We start from the raw sequence: 22,565 nt of genomic DNA, 5'->3' as shown, positions 1-22,565 counted from the left end.
AAGTTTAAAACTCTATTTCTAGCTAGTTTGCATGCATGCATAAGCTTAAAGAAAAATAAGTGGTGTTCTTTGTTTCTGCAAATATTACGTCCCAGTTTTTGTAAGTATTTGTCATCCTGTCTTTGAAACAACCTTACCTAACTTCGTTCATCAGTCTCATAACCTCTAAACCAGCTCCCAAACCGAAATTACCAAAGGAGGTGGTTTTGCTCCCTCACAGGCATTTAAAGCTGTTGTCCTACAGTCTGTCCAAACTCAGACGGACCAAAATGGAATTCCTTCTCCTCTCCCAACAAAAGTGCTCCTGTTCATATCTTCTTTCTAGATAAGGCTCCGCCTCCTCCCCAGTTTCTTAACCCCCAGATCTAGGCTTTTGTTTATGCTGTTTCCGCTGCCATCAGCTCCTCTTCCCAAACAGGGCGTGAAGCCTGGCCGCTGATTTGTCCTGAACGTGGGTTAAAATTTCCCTCTTTCTCCTCCTACTGCATTGACTTGCCCTTGGTTATTCCTCCTACCACGGCGATGGCTATTCTCGGAGGATGGCACCTTGCTTGTCTTCATTTAGCTTAGCCTGTCCTCTGCTCTTCTCACTCTCATGCTTAAATCCTTTTTTTTTTTTTTTTTTTTTTTTTTCTCTTTTTTTCTCTCTCTCATTTTTAAATTTTTTTTTTTTTTTTTTTTTTGTTTCCATCATTCGTAAGATACAGAGCAAAGAGTGTATTTTTAATTTTCATCTCTTGCACACCGGTGACACGCCACATTCCACCTGTATCAAATTCACTGCAATTTCTACCAAATATGCTATTCTTCCTTTTGCATAGAAGACAGTGCCCCACGAGAGTATCTTAATTGGTTCCTTCCTTTTTGCTTTCTTTCTTTCTTTCTTTCTTTTTTTTTTCTTCAGTGTTCTCCCATACCTCACACCGAAGACCTCCATGAGTCCCTCAGGAAGTTGATCACTTCTAACTTCTTCCCCAAATGTCAGCATTTCTGTCAAAACACCTAGGATACTTACAGCATTCGTAGTTTAAATACATCTGATTATTTCTACTATATTTTAGCTGCCTAAAGGCGCTTCATTGTATCTACATTTCTGTTGTCACGATAAAGGAAATGCCTGAAATATACAGGATGTTTACATCTTTTGTTGACTAAAGGACACGTGTCTTAAGTTGGCTTACTGGTTTAATTTATGATGCATTATTTTTTTAAGTTCTCAATACTAAGTTTAACATACTTTATAAATTATATACGAATGAGAAATAAACTCAGAGAAGAAAGATAACTTTTTTTTAAAAATCGCATAGCTTGCAGTAAATTATAATATTTGTTTGAAAAGCATATGAGCTGTTGTAACTATTGTTACAAACAATATATGTTAGAAGTAAAATGTGAGATTGGTTATTCCAGGAAGCTCAAGAGATAATCGGCCTCCTTAGATAATCATGATTTATACTGTGTGTGCTTATAAAACATATATTTTACTTAAGTTAATCTTAAGTAAATCTTAAATCTTATCTTAAATCTTAAGTCTTCTTTCATTTTTAGGGAAAATCTTACCCAAAATTCTCAACTAGAAGCACTAGAATTTCTTTTAATGGTGTTTTTTGTTTTATTTTGTCTTACTGAATTGTCGCTGAATTAGGTACTGAATTTGTTCCAAAAAGTATTGTCACTAAAATAGGGGCGTAAAACTAATAATGCCCACGATTCTTAAGTTAATTCATTAAAACTCTCAAAAATTTGGAGTGCACAAAAACCCGGAATGTAACTTACGTGCGGAAAAATTAAATGCATTTCTAAAAAATAGTTCTGTGACAATTTTTTTTAGAATTAAGTTTAATGGAATATATGTTTCTTCACTTTAATAATTTTAGTTAGAAAATACTTTTCTGTCTGGTTATTCTATTGTTTTTTTTTTAAGATTTTTAAAAAAATTTTAAAACAGATGATGTTGAAATTTGTCAAAAACTAAAATTCAGGTTTTAAAAATGACCACATTTTATTTTTTTCCCCTTTGTTGTTCAGGCATTCTCACCTATGATATAACAACTTTTATCCCTCAATGTTATCCCTCAAATAATTACTTCATTACTTTTTAGTAAGTTGCTGAGTTGAATTCCTTCCTCAATGGCTATAGGATACACACAAACGTTCCCATCTACCCCCAACACACAGAACACACATTTGTCTCCCAAGTTTTACACTTTACACCATAGTATTTATTGTCACCCAATGTGCTACATATTTTGCATATTTCTCTACTGTTGTCCATCAAGTCCTAGAAGACATCAAACTCCTTGCAGGGAGTGATTTTGTCTGCTTGGTTCTAGTGCCAATAATGATGTCTGGAACATGGATGGATGTTCCAGAAATGTTTATTGAAAGACACAATAAAATGCCTCTGGAATTCTGCCCTTGATCTGAAAGTGTTATCTTTGTACCTTACCTTACCCTTACCTTCCAAGATCTTATCCCTCTTGCCTTTTCATCATGGTTCAGCCTGGTATGAATCTGTTCTCTCCTTGTCTTGAAAATCGTCAACCCTGTTTTGGATACAGGTACAGCTGTCACTCATTTGCATTGATTGAAAATTTTCCCTTCCATTGACCAGTAAGAACTACTATATGATTGAGAAAGTAGAGTCTTAATCACTTACGGATACATACCGTTGAGTGAAGACTGTACTCTCTTGGAGAAATAATACAGATACGTGTTAATCATAAAAATTGAACCAATGGAGGGGAGTGAAAAGTAAGTGCGATGAAAACACAGCTATGGAGGGTCAGAGAATGCCATAACAGGGTCCTCTGCTGAAATCAAGATGTAGGCTGGGGTGTGATCTGATTTGAAGCTTACAGATGTTTTCCAAGCTTACCGGTTGTTGGTAGAGTCTGTTTCTTCGTGGCTTTATGATGGAGGGCTGTGTTTCCTGACAAATATTGGCCATATTTCACTCTCAGCTCCTGTGGGCGTCCCTTAGGCACTTGCCAGGTGGCTTCTACCCTCACAAGTTTACTTCTTCAAGGCTGGGGGGATTGATTTGTACTGCCTTTCTTTTAACAGCTCTCATGATTAGGTCCGACTCTCAAGTAAAATCTTCTTTCTAGTGAACTCAACCCCATATGAAGAAGATCCCTTGTTATAGTTGCATCATTTATTTTTCCATAAAACTTGAATTCCTGGGTTGGTATCCGAAGCAATTCACAGGTGGCTCACACAGTCGAGGGAAAGGAATTATACAAGAGTGCAGGTCATGGGACAGAAATCTTGAGAACATCTTGGAATTCTACCAAAGCTGTTGTTTTTCAAATTCCTCAAAATATATCTACATTTCCACACAGCATCATCTAGACCCATGCTGAGGCCTGGAAAATACTAGGGAGCTATTGTTTTGCATTTTAGGTCAAAATTGCTTATTCCTCTTTGAAATGGAAAAAAAAAATTAGCAATTAATCTTTTATGTACTTTTCCATGACCTGGTCTCCAGCAAAGTAAGAGCTGAGAAAGTGGCTAAAAATAAAGATGAAATAAAGGTGATCTTTGCCCAGTTCCTCCTTGATACTCTGAAGAACAACTAAATATATTATATTGTGCTTCCCCATAGTTAGCTCTCTTACCATGCAGCTCCCTACAATGTCAACTGTTCCCTGCAAATTCCAGTCTTACTAAATTTACTTTCTTGAAACACCCTTAGAAGCAGGGAGTTACTCAATTAAATTCTTTTAAATCAATCATTTCCTTACTTTTCTAGAAAGGTTCATAAAATCAAATGGACCCCAAGCAATGCCATAAAGGTTTCTACTTATTGTGCAAGAGCCAAATTAACTCAACTTCCTAATAATGGAATTCTGTCATAGAAGATGATTAATTTTCTAAGAATAAAAAATAATCCTATTTGTTCTATACCTAATTCTAATATTAGAGTTTTCGTTGGTTGTAAAGTTAGATGAATTTCCTCCTTCAGCACCACCAGCCCCAACCCCCAAAAGTAGAGGTAGTTAGCCCGGTTTGGATCAGTCAGCTAGAGAGAGGTCAGTATTGATTCTCTTTGCTGTTTCTGGCTATTCATTTTTATAAAATGGCATTTTCCAGGGTCAGGGTCATGAAGAAGTAAGGCCATCTAGGATATTATTATGGCATTTCTCTTAGAATGTTCTTTAATTCTTTGATTACTGCACAATATAAGTTTTCAGTCTCAAAATAATCTATGTGTACAAAAAATTTCATCTCACTCCCTGACCACCAAATATTTGCCTGCTATGCAAGGTCAGAAGTTCTGGAAAGGCACAGACTATGTCTTGATATCCTGGCATCAGGACAAAGAAAAAGTGTGGAAAAGTTTTCAACCTTCTCCTTCCATTTCTGGCTTGAAATGGACTTTGAAGTGGGCATCAGTCCATCGGGTGGGTGTGGCATGTTATCAAGTAGGTAAATAAATGGCAGATCTTGTCTAGAATGAATTCTCCTAACCATGCAGATAATCAGGACCATTTTAATGTCTAGGAGAAATTGGAGAGGGAAAAGGGAAACAGTTGGTATTAGCTCCTATGTTCTAGGCCCACAAAAGGAGCACTTATAAGGTAGGACAGCTCAATTTGCTTTCTAGGCAAAAGGATCCAAGGTGTTAAAGTCAAAGTAGTTTTACTTTAGAAAATAGGAGTCACCAAAAAAGAAAAAAAAAAAAAAAAGAAGAAGAAGAAGGGGGGGGAGGAGGAGGAAGGGGAGGGAGGGGGAGGAGGGGGAGGAGGAGGAGGAGAAGATGATGAGGGAGTAGAAGAAGGAGCAGGGGGAGAAGGGGGGGAGAAGAAGGAGATGATGATGATGGGGTCACTATGATGGAAAATTATGTTAAACATTCATAGAGCATTTAGAATTTACAAAAATTCATGATCTATTTCTATTCAGCAATAGCCATAATATCAAGCATGATGTATTATACGTGCCATTCTTTACTGTTACCAGCTAAAAGATAAGTTGTAATTCCTAACAGAAAAGAGAAGAAAATGAAGAAAATCAATATTATATCGATAGAATATGCAAATAACTAAAAATATGGAAAGTAAAAGAGAACATTGAGGGGAAAGCAGATAAAAGCTCGAACAAAAATTTCGTGAATTGGATAAAATAGAGGAATAATTAAAGGGAAAATAAATATGGATTCCCCTGAATGAAGATTATTGTGAGCAAAACTTAAATGCCACATCTAGGAGGTATTTGCTCTAATAAACTCCGTGGACTTGTGAGAGTTTTTGAGGATTTCACAGTAATTTTTTAATTTTCTTTCTTCATCCTCAGAGAAAATGCCTACAACGACAATCTTGTCCTTAAGAGAGAAATATACTTCCTTTATTTCCCCCAGGTGTGCTGAAGCAAAAAACAGATGTGTTGACACAGCAATTAGCAAGTCATTGGAGTCATACCAGAGAGAATTAATCTAGAAAACAGAAACTTTTAAAGGACCCTGGAAGTCTCTATGTTAATTTCATGTTGTCTTGGTTTTCCATAGGTGATTAGAAGCCAGAGCTGTTGACCTTAAAGTTTATATAAAACACCACGGCAATACCATATATCCAGAATATGATATTTTCAGTTATTGGTAACATAAAACTAATACTCAGCATAAAAGTGAAAAGAAATAGTAGTAAAACTTTTTAGTTTTATATTTTTATAGAGAATCAGTGACTTCATGACTTCCAAATACTATATTTCACAATTTTCATTAATTTGATCACATATGTTTAAGTTATTGGTAAAATATCCTGACGATGCATTATACTGCCTAATAAATTATGTATATATATAATGCTGAGAAGAGCAGAGACAGAAATGCTTTGTGTAATTACCACTATGTATGTTTTAAATCCTGACTTGGTCCTTTTTTAGTGAAAAGACCTAAATATTCAAAAATGCTTGACAAAATGACGTTATCATCAAGCTAAGAAGAATTTATTTATTTATTTATGTTTGTTATACCAAATTTTTAACTGGAATATACACTGTCTTAACGATCTGATTTCAATTTTATTCTGTTTTAACTACAGCTTGCTTCCACTAGATGTCAGCATTGTATAAAATTAGAAAATGCCTCCCTTAAAATTTGTTTTCACTACGAAAATAAATGTCCTACTGAAGCACGTATGTTCACATACGTACCATTTTAATATATGCAGCTGATTATCTTTCTAAGTTACCTGGAATATTGTACAAGTGGGTCATTCTGAAAATATTTCGTAATTAAAAATTCTGAAAGGAGGACAAAATTGGTATTAACTTGCAAATGCTCTGAAACGATGTTCACCAACTTTGCCACAATTTGCCTGAATGTCCCTCTTCATTTTTGATGTGTCCCCATTACAGCCATTAGATTTTGAAACAAAGAAGGCATATACTTTTAAAGTAGAGGCCTCCAACGTTCACCTTGACCACAGATTTCACTCCGTGGGCCCCTTTAAAGACACAGCCACCGTGAAGATCAGCGTGCTGGATGTGGAGGAACCCCCGGTTTTTAGCAAACCGCTCTACACCATGGAGGTTTACGAAGACACTCCAATTGGGACCATCATCGGTGCTGTCACCGCGCAAGACCTCGACGTGGGCAGTAGTGCTGTTAGGTAAGAAGAGGAAACATTCTTATTTTCTGTGTGTCAGAAAAAGGGGAAAAAAAAAATGCTGTGTCCAAACCTGGGTGAATGATTCCTGTTTAGTGATAGGAATCTTGAAAATCCAATGCCTTTGCACGATAAGTATTAGGTGAGCGGCCTTGAGATTGGAGCAGAAACCTCTGCTGACAGTCCCTGTAACAGCGTTCGACGGTGGTGTGATGTTGGACGTGGCACTCCAGATAACCAGTCTCAACTTTTTATCTATAAAAGACATTTCATAATACAATCTCAGAGGATGATTTCCAAGGTTAATGATATATTTTCACAGTGCTTAAAATACAGTGGACATGTAATACATTTTTCAATTACTCTAAAATCTCTATCTCTTACCAAAAGTTAGCCTTTGAAAGAGATGGTGTTACCATTTGCAATTTGGAGTTCATTTTTTTTCACTGACGATCGTGTCCACTGATGAAAGCAATTAGAGCCAGTCCTGGGGTAAGATGAATTATGGAATTGTTCAAAGCCCAGACTTTACAAAGAGTTCCTATTGATTTAAAGATAGAAGGCTATGGGGTAGTGAGTCAACAAAGCCATCAATAGAGTAAAAAAATAATCTCTCTCTCCTCCTACCCCAAACCCATACATTCCATTTGCACTACTACTGAATCATTGTGGGATTTCCCTTTTTCTCACTTATACATTGATCCTGCAACATATTTTTTAAAAAAGATTTTAATTATTTGAGAGGAGAGAGGAAGGGAGGGAGTAGGAGGGAAGAAGATTAGGAGAAGAAAAAACATACTTCATGCCGAGTATGATGCCCCATGTGGGTCTCGATCTCACAACCCTGAGATCACCAGCTGGGCCGAAATCAAGAATTGGAAGCTTAACCGACTGAGCCATTCCGAGTGCCCTAGATCCTGCAAAATATTTTGAGTAATAGTAGTATTGATTCAGTTATGTTTCTTCTGTACATTTAATTCCCTGATAGTTGTCCACATCCCACATGTATACAAGTACGGGGAAACACCTCCCCACCACCCACCCACCCCCCAAAAAAGAGAGAGAGCGAGAGAGAGGAGAGACAGAGAGAAATATGTGATTTGTTCTGAATCTTCCACCACTAAGGGGTTGAACCTTCATATAGAAAATCAGACCAAAGAAAAGTAGGCTTTTAATACAAAAACACTATTGACATAGGGAACATGTAAAGATTTTATGCCACGGGGCAATAATAAAAAAATTCATAAATCATTCAGTGGTTACCTCAACACATTCATAGCATATAGGAAAAATCTCGGGAAAGGGCTTGGGCACGGTCAAGCTCTGCTTTTTGTATTCGCCTGGATCTACCTTCCAAACTGATCTGAGTGTCCCCCTTCTTGAAACATGTCAGTGGTCAAGAGAGAACTCTGAAAAAAACACATTTGTTTCGGGAAAGAGAAGAAAAAAGGCGATTACTGAGTGCCCCTACATGTCAGATCGAATGCTGGCTAATTTACTCACTGGATTCAAGTTGTTGTTGTACGTGTCCATATGACAAGGTGATTCACTCTCAATTGAACTACAGAAGTCCGTATGCGTCGCCAGAGTTTGTAGGGGCATTCTCAATCAGCTCCACTCGTAGCTGTTACGTATTAACCCGTTATCATTCATTCAGTCCTATAGTTGAGACCCTGAATGTGTTGTTGATAATTATGAAAGTGGAAAATGCCTGGTGAGTAGATTTACAGGTAATTTCAAGCGTATAAACAGTTATGGAAGAAATATGGAAGGCTGTAAAGAAAGTAATAAAAAGGTAAATAAATATGGATTGAAACTCTTTATGGTTCAATAAATGAGAATTTTGGCACACAGAGAAACAGGGTATCTAGAGAACATGCTATGTTGTTTAATTTACTGTATGTTCCATCCTTGAAGACTGATAAAAGCATGCTAGAGTCAAAATATTAGTAAAGTATGATTTTAATGCAATACATAAAAAAAATCAGAAAGTTTATTAGTAAAACTACCACCTGGTAAAGGTAATGTGAGGGTTACAGACTTGCAAATATAACATGTTTAGAGTTAAGACCCTGGTGTGAGGAATAAAGGAAGGCTACATTTTTGAGATACCCTGGAAATACAGGACTGGTTGGGGGGGTAGTTACTGTCACAGGAGCTGGTGTCTGACAAGAGCTACTTTATGTGGTATAAAGTACTAGTCATTTCTAATGGGTAGCAGCCTGACTCACTAAAGCTGTAGACACAGATGGATCTACGGGAGGGGTTGTCAAAAAACAGACCTGCTTTTGAATTAACATGAAAGCTGTCTTACTTCCATGTCCTTGGAGTAAATAATAAGCTTGAATCGTGTCAGTTGAGGAAACATGGGGTATGAATCATCTTTTTTTTTTTTTTTTTTGGTTTGAAAACATGTTAGTTCACTTAAGAATGATAGTAAAAAGGGGCGCCTGGGTGGCTTAGTGGGTTAGGCCGCTGCCTTCGGCTCGGGTCATGATCTCAGGGTCCTGGGATCGAGCCCCGCGTCTGGCTCTCTGCTCAGCAGGGAGCCTGCTTCCTCCTCTCTCTCTGCCTGCTTGTGATCTCTCTGTCAAATAAATAAATAAAATCTTTAAAAAAAAAAAGAATGATAGTAAAAATATGTTGCGAAAATAAGCATCAGAATGTGAAATTACTTGACATGTTTAGGTACGATCTGTTTGTTTTGTTTTCCTTTGCTTAACTGTCTTTTCACAGGTTGCTGTGCGAGGTATTAATTTAGAGCTATGTTACTCCATGCCAGTGGGTATTTTATTAATATTATTATTTTATTATCACTGAGCACAGCAAAGAACCAGAGTGCAATGGCATTAAGCAAGGATTGAAGCAATTTTGAAGAAAGGCTAGGAGTAATGACTTCAAATGCCTGTAGTTGACCTTTGAACAATGTGGGGGGAGGGGTTCAGGGGCACTGACCCTCTGCCTAGTCAGAAATCCACATCTAACTTGACTCCCCCAAACCTTAACTACCAAGAGTCTACTGTTGACCAGAAGCCTAACGGATAACATAAACAGCAGATGAACATGTATTTTATATGATGTATCTATCATATACTGTATTCTTATAATAAAGTAAGCCAGAGAAATAAAAATGTTATTAAGAGAATCATAAAGAAGATAAAGTAGATTTGTAAAACTGTACTATATCAAAGAAGACTCATGTGTTAATGGACCTGCCCAGTTCTACAAGTTCAACAACCCAGTTCAACAACACCTGTTGTTCAAGGGTCAAGTAGACCATGTCTGGTCCCCTGTCCCTAGTGTAATTTCTAGTTATTGTCTCCCTTTCTCTTCTAGTCTTTGCCATTGGATACGCTGATTTCTTGCTTCTCATCTTCTAATGCTCTATATCCTTTGGCTCTTATTACATAATTCATGGAATGATTTCTAGTTCATCAAGTGAATGGAGTGAGTGTGCCCACTATCAGTGAGTTGGGGGATATTCACAATAGTAGTCTCTTAAGCGTAGAATGAAATTTAAAATACGGGGTGCCTGAGTCTGTTAGGCATCTGACTCTTATTTTATTTTATTTTATTATTTTATTTTGTTTATTTTTCAGAGAGAGAACACAAGCAGGTAAACTGCAGGCAGAAAGAGAAGCAAGCTATCCACTGAGCAAGGAGCCCAATGTAGGACTCGATCCCAGGACTCTGAGATCATGAGCCAAGCTGAAGGCAGACGCTTAACCAACTGAGCAACCCAGGTGTCCCAAGCAGCTGACTCTTGATTTTGGCTCAGGTCATGATCTCAGGGTTATGAGATTGAGACCCACATCAGGCTCTACATTCAGTTTGGAGTCTGCTTCTCTCCCTCTCCCTTTTCTTCTCCCCTTGTTGTCTCTCTCTCTCTCTCTCTCAAAAATAAGTAAATAAAATCTTAAAAAAAATAGTTTATTTGTCCATTCAACTAACTAAAGAACATCTTCATTACTTCAAAGTCTTGGCCATTACTGATAAAGCAGTATAAAGATCTAGGTGCAGGTTTTTATGTGGAAATAAATTCTCAGCTCCTTCGTATCATTATCAAGAAGTGCATTTGCTGGACCATATGGTACGAGCATGCCTAGATTTGTAAAAAGCCGCTCAACTGTCTTCCAAAGGGACTGTAGCATTTTTCATTTTCATTATCAATGACTGAAAGTGCCCGTTGTTTGCATCCTCGCCAGCATTTGGTATTCAGTATTCCAAATTTTGGACATTCTAAAAGATGTGTAGTGGTACCTCATAGTTGTTATAATTTGCTGACTAGACGACTTAGTGGAACATCTTTTCATGGGCTCAGTTGGAATCTGTGTATCTCCTTTGTAAGATTTGTCCTGGTCTTTGACCAATTTTTAAATTGGGTTGTTTGTTTTCATTTTGCTGAGTTCTATGAATACTATTCAGAATAAGCAGGAAATTTAAAGGTGTTGCTCTTCTTTAATATTTTCAACTACAGGATAGATCCGATTGTAAGCAGGAGATTCTGATGGATGAGTAACTTGAGAAGACCCTATCTAAAGCTTACATATACTCAACTATCTCATTGGGAGTAGCTTCTGCTGAGTTTCTGGCTAACGACTACCCAAAGAGATCAAGGAGAGATTACAGATATGCAAATCAAGTCACTGATAAACATATAGAATTCAGATATAGCATTAAGTGATATTCGGCTCAGAACCAGCATTAAGAAATCTGGAAATCAGATTCACCAAAACTCAACTTTTCTCTCTACCTTTGTTCACACAATTCTATTCCCTCCATAAAATAGTTTCTCACCCTCTACTTCATTGCCTTCATCCTCAACTTCTGCCGTCTTAGGTGGCAAAACCATATGGATACTCACTGCCCATTCTTTTTTTTTTTTTTTTTAAGATTTTATTTATTTATTTGACAGACAGAGATCACAAGTAGGCAGAGAGTCAGGCAGAGAGAGAGAGAGGAGGAAGCAGGCTCCCTGCAGAGCAGAGAGCCCGATGTGGGGCTCGATCCCAGGACCCTGGGATCATGACCTGAGCCGAAGGCAGAGGCTTAACCCACTGAGCCACCCAGGCGCCCCCTCACTGCCCATTCTAACTCACTTCATCCTCCCAATATTGAGTTTTTCTTATCTTTTATGTTCACTAAAGACATTAACCATACTTTGCCATTTTTTTGCTCATTAGATAAATATGTATTCACTTTTTAGCCGCCCTCTCCAAAATGCAGAAAATGAAAAGATACTTGAGATTTGGGGATATTTCCTTGTTCTCTCACATACTAAATACAAAATTTAATTTTATTTTAAAGTTCTCTTGATAAATTTATCCTACTATATAGTGAAATATAGAATGTGTATGTATGTGTATGTGCGCATTTATTTTTTTTCCAAAATGACCATAAACAGACCTGTTATATAAATATAACTGGTCTTGGGCTCCTGGATGGCTCAGTCAGTTAAGCAACCTATTCTTGATTTAGTGTCAGGTCATGATCTCAGGGTCCTGAGAGCTGAGCCTCATATTGGGCTCTGCGCTCACTGAGGAGTTGAGCAATCTCTCTCCTTCTCCCTCTGCCCCTCCCCTGCATGCTCTCTCCCTTTGAAATTAATTAATTAATTAATATCTATATATTATTATATATAAATAAATATTTATAATATGTACCTTTATTGCATAATGAATATTTTTATATATTTATATATTATCATATATAATAATAGGTCTTTTTGTTTTTTAAAAGTTTGAAGACCTGGGTGTTTAGGGCTCAATCTCTGCTATTTTAACACGAGAGAGTCAAGAGTATACTTTCTTTTTTTTCCTTCTTTTTCTTTCCTTCTCTTTCTTTTTTTTTTTTCCAAATTGTTTCTCAGTTCCTTAGCTTCTATAAATGGAGTTAATAGAAGCAAAATGTCATCAGTACACTTGAAAGTAGATATCATAGATACCATACAAAAATCAACTTTGGACGAATAATTCTCTTGGGGGTCCTAAACCCATCACAGTAATAAAAAAGTTAAATAGGGCAAACTCCCCATATATTAATGTATTAAGCTGCTACTGTAGTGTCTAAATTCCACATTTCCTTTTACTTTTTCCCTGAATTTCTTTGAAATATTCCGTACCATCAGATTCCATCTGCTTTTCCATGTCTACCATTTGTACACAATATCTCTTATTTTTTTCATTTAACATTTTTTGTGTTGAATTTTCCCTGCATCCTTCAAGTGATCTCAAAGTTGACAATATATCTTTTGGTGGTGCTTCGTCTTAGCTATTTTAAATGTCAGTTGTCTCCACTTAGAATTAAGAAAGTAAATTGTGAAAGATAATTTCTGATAAAGAGACTAAAACAGTATTTATTTTTCTTTAAGTGCCCTTTAAAAATGCTCCCTTATGTAGAGTCCAGTTTCTCTTTTTGTGTAACTCTAATCGCTCTTTTGTATTCTAGTTTTTATTAGTTAACAGAGAGCAAACCAATATTGTATTTATGGCCTATTTTCTTGGAAAATACTTAATATTCAGATAGCAATTGGGAGAAAACATTTTATCCGTAAGGTTATATAAAATATTCATTAAGATAAATCAGTTAATCCTTTTTTGAGCACTGCTTACCCTATCTCTTTCCTTTAGCATTCACAATGTGAATTTTAATATATATATATTTGCAAAAAACTGGTCTGATAAAGGACTTTTCTCCAAAACATACAAGAATTCTTTAAAGTCAAGGATGAAGGAAATGAAATAAAGATTGAAAAACCATTTTAATTGAAGGGAACATAATTGTGTGAACAAAGGTAAAAAGAAAAGTTGAGTTTTGATGAATTTTACTTTCATATTCCTTAATACTAGTTTTAGGTTGTATAATCTATCAGTGACTGGATTTGTATGTTTGTAATCTCTCCTTAATCTGCTTGGAGAGCCATAAGCCAGAAACTCCCCGCAGTGAGACCGTTAAGTATATATTGGCCTCAGACATGTTGTATCCAATACTCATCCCTTAGAATCTCCATTTACGATTGGATCTAGTCTGTAGTTGACAACATTAAAGAACGACAACACCTTGGTTACAATTCCCTGCTTATTTTGATTGCATTGGAAATGAAAGAAGCATTCCCTCTGAATTTACACCAATAGAATGATTAAGAATAATTCACTTGAGATGTTGTTGATCGAGAACTTAACTTGCTATGAAGAGTGAGAAGATCCTTTGTAAATAAACTCATTGCTTTTTTCCTCACATGACCAGTCCATGGACAATCAGTAAAATAGGAGCTACTGCAAATAACATGTACCAGATGGACAAGTTGACTTTTATTTGCTGTGGTGACAACTAACTGTCAATGTATAGTGACATCAGTTTTTAAAGATTTTATTTATTTATTATTTGAAAGAGAGAGAGAGAGCAAGCACTCGAGTACTGGTGTGAGCAGGGTGGGGGGAAGAGGCAGAGGGAGAAGCAGGCCCCCCACCTAGCCGGGAGACTGATACAGGGCTCCATCCCAGGACCCTGGGATCATGACCTGAACCAAAGGCAGACATTTAACCCACTGAACCACCCAGATGCCCCAACGTACAGTGACATCATACTAACTAATTTATTCCTGGTTTTGAGTTGAGCGTTTTGGCCAGATTTGTTTAAACATCACAACTGACATTATTTTACAGTGAGAGAAACTGAGGCCCAGGAAGATCCAGTTATGTCTTCAGTAAGTATGAGAATAAGATTTAACCATAAGCAGCCGGATTCTAAAAGTCAAACTAATAGCTCCCCTTCTTCAGTGTGATTGAGTTACTCATCTAAGTGTTTGAGCTGCTTTTTAATCTTAAGATTGCTGAAAATATAATTAAAATATCATAGTTCTCAGTAGCCTATTAAACAAAATTGATAAAAAGTCAAAACAAGTCAGTAAAAATATACAATATTTAATTCCTTAAGATATAGTAGCTATGGACCTTATTAGATACTTGAAAGTACTCTAAACATTTTGCATCTGTTTCCCTGATGTAAACCTTACAACTTTAATTAAATCTGAAAAATGTTTAAATTATTATTTTTTAAAGATTTTGTTAGTGAGAACACATGCATGAGAGAAAGAGCAAGAAAGAGAAAGAGAGAGAGAGAGCACAAGCAGGGGCAGAGGGAGAAGCAGACTCCTCCTTGAGCAGGGAGCCTGATGCAGGGCTCCATCCCAGGACCCCAGGATCATGACCTGAGCTGACTGAGCCACCCAGGCACTGCCTAAATCTGGAAAATGTTTACTTGAACTATGACAATATTGACATTTGTCAGGCTGAAAAAACAAATACCAAATTATACAATTGTTTTATTAACAATTTTTTGGTATGTATTGAAATAAAATGTTATTTGAGATTCAGTACCTTTTATTTTTCTAGAACAACCACAAAGTTCTTATAAGATTTAGACATAACTGAGAATTTATTGACAACATTCCATAGGTCTGTAATACAAACTTACAGGTCTAATTTTCATGTGGATTGGATCTTGAGAGTCAATAATGAGTTTGTTTTTATTTTTAAACAAATTTTATATTATTCTAGTGATATACTAAAGGAAATCTCAATGGCTAAGTGTCCAGATATTAGTTGTCTGTCAAATAAATAAATAAAAATTTAAAAAAAGATACATGAGAAAACTGAGACTACCAGTTTAATATTGAAACTGAACCCAAATTAGATTAATATTTGCCTAAACTTTACTTTCTTCCCACTAGAGCAAGCTGCTTCAGAGTCTCTGAAGAATAAACCAAAGTCTGGGTATAAAATGTTGGGGGAAGATAAAGTTAGCATCCAGTTACATAAATGGATACAAGTCAGATCATATAGGACTATGTAAAAATGACTTGAGAAGAAAATCTTGGGGTGCCTGGGTGGCTCAGTCAGTTGAGCATCTGACTTCGGCTCAAGTTGTAATCTCAGGGTCCTGGGCTGGAGCCCCAAGTCAGGCCATGTGTTCAGCAGGGAGTTTGCTTCTTCCTCTCCTGGTGCCCCTCCCTCTGTCATGCTCCCTTTGCCTTTCTCTCAAATAAATAAATAAAACCCTTAAGGGGAAAAAAAAAAGGAAAATCTTAATTAACTACAGGGAAATAAAATATAACAACTATTTTTAATAACTGTAGATTATGATGCATTTATCTTTCTTTAAAGATGTGTTTTAATCATATTATGTGCTTCCAAATGAAAAATTTGAAGACACAAGGGTTATGCCTTTATTAAATCATTATAATTTTATAAAATGTTTACTTTTACATCAAACAAACAAGAGAAGCTCTCTAAACTATCTGTAACTCTTAATTTTACTAAGAGAAAAGTTAGAATGAGGAGGAGGATTAGGGAAAAAAAAAATGAAGAGGAGCTAATAGGAAAATGGCAACTACTATTTAAAATGTTCGAAAGAAATGTTAGGATTTCTAAGAAAAGCATGTAATTGTGATTCTTGATGAAGCAATTATAATCTTAGTGTTGTTGTATGTGGCTTAGGTTCTTAATAAAATGTGGAAATAAATTGAACTGAATTTACTTTCATTTAATTATCTTCCCCAAGACAAAAACAAACAAATAAAAAAAAAAAAAAAAAAAAACAGAACAAAACAAAAAACAACCAGTGACTAAGAGAAGACAGAGGGAAGAGATTTTGATTATTATCACATTAACAAAAAAAGTTTCCTACCTTGACCTGAATCATTACTCCTACATCTTTATTGCTTAAAGAATGAGATGTAATACTTTTTAGAGTAACTCGGTACCATCAAGTACTTTTTACAAAATGTGTTTGAGAATTTAGCTTTTCCATTAGCTGTGAGAAAGTTATTAGGCAAATTAAAAGACACAATTTTAAGGAGAATGCTTACCTAATGAAGAGAAGAAAACTTTTTAAGGCATTTCTGAAAACTCATTTACAGAAAAGTAATAAAATTGTACTCTCTCAAGTGGTCTGCACAGATTAGGTTAATGCGTTAATTTTTTATTTCTATTCAGTTGTTAAAACAGGTTTCTTAGCAACAGTGGCTGCATACTTATATGAACTATACATTTGTTTCATCATATATAGATCATAAACACCTTTAAAAAATTAAATCTTATCTACTTACCAAATAAACATAAGGTGATTCAAATTCTGTATTTCAGGGCTCTGCTCATTTACACTGGTGTGTGAGGACAAATGAGACAATCCATTATTACACTGTTGTGATTAACTGCAATTAAAATATAATTCCAGCCTTAGGTTGGCTGTGAGCTCTGACAAACCTAGAGCAAACATGGGATCTACACTCTGGGAGAAATTATCTCCTGAAAAATGATCTAGACATTTTAGGACAGGGTCATGTCTCTTCTGAAAATGTCTAGGAAATTCTAGGAAATGTAGGAGTAGTTCATTTCCAGTTTCACTGATGGCCAGTTCTTTTAATTGCTATCTTGGGCAGGACATCACAATGGAAAGTGGTGGTTGTTGCCTTATGGTTACGGTTTAGTCAGACCCAGGGGTCAGTCCATCACACAAAGACAGGATGTCAGGGCAATGCCAGGACCTAGTGCTAGAGCCACCATCTTGCAGTCTGATCAGCTGTAGGAAGATGCTGAAGGTGTACTGTTGAGTAGAAAAGGGTCAGACAAGTTTCAGTAGGACTCCAGAAGAAGGCAGGAAACTTTCTGAGAGGATCACATCCAGAGAAGGGATGTACCAAAACTCTATGAGGTGACAGAGCCAAAGATTAGATGCCAGAGAACAGTGAGTAAGAGGTAAGCAAAAACATGGTTGCGTGGAACAGGGCCTGGCCATATGTACCCGTGCTCTGTGTTTTAGGGGTTTGTGTGGGAGCTTTGTAGTTTAGGTATCTTAACGTTTCTACTTTGAAGTACATGACTTGGCTAACTTTGTTTGGCCTGATGTTGTCTGCTTGTTGACCTCGCTGTGATTCCCAGGCTAGAGTCATGGTGATAAATATATTGCTCATTGAGCATTTTGGTGAGCAGAGCCCTTTCACATAAAATGTCCTATTTAAAAATGGTAAGATTACAGGATGATAGTTATACAGAAAACATCGATAAACTGGTTCAAAGACCAGCTCTAAAACTTTCCAACTATGTGAACTGGGGCAGATTCCTTAGTATCTCTGTGTTTCAGTTTTTCCATTGGTAAAGTAGGGAGATGAATAATACTTAGTTTTTAGGGCTTTTGTAGGACTTTAGTAAGGTAATACATGTAAGTATTTAGAACAGTATCTGGTACATGGTAAGATTTCAAAAATTTTATTACTATGATAAAAATATGTGTTGGAAAAAGATTTTTTCACTCTATATATCTGCTACATAAAGATTTATATAAATTCAGTTTCTGGGTTTTTTTTTTTTTCTAATTAATTTTCTTGGATTGTTCTAGTCCAGCTGCTGCACATAAAGAAGGCAACATCTGTTGTTAGCAAATAGGTAAGCTAATAAAGAAGATAAAGGGACATTATTAGCTAAGTTCACTGTTTTGTTTATTTTATAGAAAGTTGTCCTGATACACAGAGTAATAAAACAATAGTGGCTCTTTTATATGTGTTTGAGGAAAATACTTCTGTACAATTGCCGCATTGTCAATTACAAAATTGCCCCTCAGTTTCCACAATATGATTTTTTTTTCTTTTTCTATCTGCGGAAATGAAGATTCTACGTCTGTTCTGGCCAATGTTCTTTGCAGCTGAATTCAGACGGTTCCCCCTCCCCAGATCTTCTCACAGCCACCATGGAATCTTTCACTACTTGGAAAAGTTTTAATATTCAGCAGGTTAAGGAAACCCATGGTCAGCTCTAGAATTTTAGTCTCTGCTGAGCTTTCAAGGTGTCAAGACCCTAAAATAATATGAACAGCAGGAGTACTAAATCTTTCATTATTTCCAGTTTCCCCTTGAGCATACTAACTTTGCAATAAAGAAGCTGTCATTGACACTCTTCTTTATTGCAAGGTGGGTAATAGCTACGGGGAGAAAAATAAGAAACTGTATCAAGTTAGCCCGACTGCCATTATGATTCATGTGTAATCATTGCACATTTGCATCCACTCTCTTTCTACACAGGTACTTCATAGATTGGAAGAGTGATGGGGACAGCTACTTTACAATAGACGGAACCGAAGGAACCATTGCCACTAATGAATTACTAGACAGAGAAAGCACCGCGCAGTATAATTTCTCCATAATTGCGAGTAAAGTTAGTAAGTATGGCATGGACAGAATCAATGTTACACTGCAATTCTTTGGATTGAACACTCTTAAACGAGTCCCTGTTGAGGTTTTTTTCATTTTTTGTACTGACAGCTGAGTGGTCTCCTGGGGAAACTCGGAAACCTGTTCCTTTTCCTCAGAGCATAAGTCCAGAGGAATTGTGACAGCTGCCAATGAGCCCTGTTTGCAGACTTGCATGAATATCTAGCAGCGCATTTCATTGTGTGACCTCATTCCTTTCCACGCTGTGCCCTCCAATATCACCCACCGGCGTTCCAACTTCTCTTCCACACCGGACCTCCGTAGACAGTATCAGCAGCTCCTGAGGCCAGGCAGGAGGAATGAATTCTCACACGGAATCATCCATTCTGAAATAATTTCTGAAACTGAAGAGAGTATTTTAAAATCACCCCCTTCCTTCTCTCTCCTTTCCTTAGAATGTAATTTTAATGTATTTTTTTTTTTTTTAATGAATGTCACTGCAATATACAGGAGCTTTAAGTGCTTTTCTTTAAGGAGTCACTCAAAATCGAAAGGATTGTTAAGACCGATCCCTTGTGTTGATTTCTGCTTGGTCCAGAAGAGACTCCTCTAAACTGAGAGTGACATAGCTCTCAATATGTTTGTCTGAACAACCTAGGATACTATCACGACTTCCTAAGGTAACAGATTGGGGTGGGGTGGGTGGTTATCGATGTAGTTGTCTGCACAAGAAAGTGCATCTTCCCATCCATCTGCTTACGGTCTTTTGAAAGATTTGGGGAAATCCCTTCTGAGCATCTTTCATTTTGTTTCTTTCTCATTTTATTATGTTTATCTGGTACACATACTGTGGCAGCTAATTTCATTTTTCTATGCAAGGGAGAGCTAACTGTGAATGCTTCTGTTGAGGGGTTTTTGTTCAGTCTCAATTCAATGGGGTGTAAATATTAAATAGTTTTGTTTATCTTCAACAATTGCTTCCAAATATGAATAGTCAGACACCTATTCTCAGGCCTTAATGGTATCTTCAGCTGATTTCATTATGTTGTCATTACTCTGATTATTAAGGGTAAGACGAACGTAAAAGAACATGCAGTGTCCACCTTGTTTACTGGAACACTGACCTGTCATGGGAGTAAACTCACTTCCCCAAGGCTGCCATACTTGGGAGGTCACACACTGGTGGTCAGGTTGACCATCGCAGTTCAGCTCATACCTACCAGTGTGCTTTGTATGCGGGTGAATCTGTCTTGGGATCTCTAGCCCAGGCCATTTGTTAGCGGAATACCACAATGCAACCTCTACCAATGCCCCGTGAAATGGAACATACACCCAGACCAACCCTGCCCAGATGCTTACCTCACAACACTGGGAGAAGGACTAAAACAGTAATTAATTCAAGCAACTGCATTTTAGGGCCATTTGTTGTTACACAGGAATAGATGACCGCAGAACTCAAGCACATCGTAAGTTGAAACGGTGGCCCTCGCTGGTGGGGGGATAGATTCTCCGGCTAGAGAATTAGAGTGGAAAGGACAGAGGCAAGGACAGATACATGAGTCTCTCTTACCTGCCCCCATATAATACTCCATTGCTTGCCACTGCTTCTAGGGCTAAAAAGGGACTGACAGTGAAGGCAGTTGCCAAAACTTTGTCTTCTTATGTGATCTTTGAGTTATTTGATGTAGGGGGGCTCTGGACATCCTATCCACATAGGAACTTGATTTGGGAACCCAAAGTTGGGTTCCAACCTCTTAATTCCAGGGTCCCCTTGCATAGAGAGGACAGTCTTCTTTGGAGAGTTTATAGCATGATTTCTCAATTTTAGCTTCCTGTTGTGCTCATTTGACCCTGAGGAAACTCACACATCCTTGTCACACTGGACAGGGACTTCCCAGGCTGTTCTACTGAATGGTTTCTCTGTGCAGCCATCTCCTTTCACATCTGCTCTCCTTGCTCAGTTAGGCTCTGAGAGCGGATCATCCAGTCAGCGGCCTGAGTAAACATATCATCAGGAGAACGGAACGCCAGTCTCCCCTTTTCAGAGGACACCCGTTTTCTTTATGGTGTTTTCCTGGTTTCCTTTCACATCTGGTATCTTTTTCCCCCTCCTATACCATATCCTATTCCATTTGTTACTCATTATTCCTTTCATATTAACTTTGAATTATTTTGCTCAGAAGGTTGGGGGATAACTTAACTATATTATAGTTAGAAAATAAATGTTGGTTTTCTAAGATCTTTGGCAAATGTGGTGAATGTGAATTAAACTGTGGAGTGTAAGACCTCCCTGAACCATTCACTCTAATGGCTTGCATATAATAAGTGACAAATAAGCAGAGACGGTCTCTTCAAGTATTGCCAAAGGCATATTGATCATAACAAAATATTATTTATTAGAAACTATCTAATCTTACCTAAACCTTCCTATTAATAGACACAAAAACCATATTTCTTGAAGTAGGAATAGTAGGCTTCCATACCTTAACTCAGGGTGAAAGTCAGCAGATAGTTCATTAATCACCTGGGGCTCAGGAAGTTCTCTTTCTCCCCAGCAGCTGTTTGGACCACCCAGACCATCACCATGGTGTGAGGGTTGGATAGTAGTGGGTCTGGTACCTCGTCAGAGACTCTACTTGGCCCACCTAGACAATGAAATGAGGGTGTGTGCACTTTTGCAGTAGAAGTACCTGACACTGAGCCTCAATTTTAGATTTTTCTTTTTTTTAATTTAAAGATTTTATTTATTTATTTGACAGACAGAGATCACAAGTAGGCAGAGAGGAGGCAGAGAGAGAGAGGAAGGGAAGCAGGCTCCCCGCTGAGCAGAGAGCCCGATGCGGGGCTCGATCCCAGGACCCAGAGCCCATGACCTGAGCCGAAGGCAGAGACTTAACCCACTGAGCCACCTTAGATTTTTCAGGCGCCCCTTAGATTTTTCACATTTAGAGAAATCTGGGGGTTTTTTAGCTGTCAATATGATTAGGGCATATGCTAGCTCTAGTTTTTACCTAAATGCAAATTAGAAAACCCTTGTGTGTGGATTCTCATTAGTTATGTTGGTCCTTACTGGGAAATATGCAGAACTGGAACTTAGACACATAATATATACCTTATCCATTTATCCATATAGGTGTGTGTATAAATCTTATACAGTATAAGAGTGATGTTAAATTAACATTTCTAAAATAGGTACCCCTGTTCTGTTCCAGTACCTATTCCAAGACCACTGTGTAGATATTAGACCCCAAGGAAGTCTGCTGGGGTAAATGCTATGTATCCATGTGAAAAATAAGGAGGCTGAATGCATACCACACAGTAATTAAAGATTTACAATAACAATAGCTTATTATGGGTTTTATTTTGCTTGAATTCACAGAGTTTAAAAGTAAAATTTATTCATATTCTAATGCATAAGGCTGTTTTCATTGATCAAACTAGCCAACTGAGCAGGAAACTATGCACATGGTGAATGACTGAGAAATAAATAATTTACACTTATACTGCCAAGGAGAAAAAATTATGTAAGTATACCTTATTGCAGATTTAACTAGCATGTGTTTTGGCCTGACCCTCACATAAAAAATCTCAGGCGAAGGAAATGTTACTATGATTGAACAACTTCCAATTAATTAAAATACAGTCATTAATCAGTGTTGCTATAGTTGGAGATCCAAATAATTTTATTAGACTTCTAATAATCCTTTTATCCTTCATTACTTTGCTGTTTTTATGATAATAATCTTGAC

The 22,565-nt window shown here is 37.1% G+C and overlaps 1 protein-coding gene across 2 annotated transcripts in view; it reads left to right on the top strand.

Annotated features, from left to right (window-relative positions):
- The window catches only part of LOC111153436 (cadherin 12), a 254,044-nt gene that overhangs the window by 206,842 nt on the left and 24,637 nt on the right, over positions 1-22,565 (top strand). For both annotated transcript variants that reach the window (XM_022512453.1, XM_022512452.1), the window contains 2 exons: positions 6,361-6,614; positions 18,688-18,824. In XM_022512453.1, the coding sequence (XP_022368161.1) occupies positions 6,361-6,614; positions 18,688-18,824 (391 nt within the window). The remainder of the gene's footprint in view (positions 1-6,360; positions 6,615-18,687; positions 18,825-22,565) is intronic.

The sequence above is a fragment of the Enhydra lutris genome, unplaced genomic scaffold, assembly GCF_002288905.1.
Source record: "Enhydra lutris kenyoni isolate GAN:26980312 unplaced genomic scaffold, ASM228890v2 scaffoldscaffold32, whole genome shotgun sequence".
NCBI lineage: Eukaryota > Metazoa > Chordata > Mammalia > Carnivora > Mustelidae > Enhydra > Enhydra lutris.
This window is presented reverse-complemented; position numbering and strand designations above follow the sequence as displayed.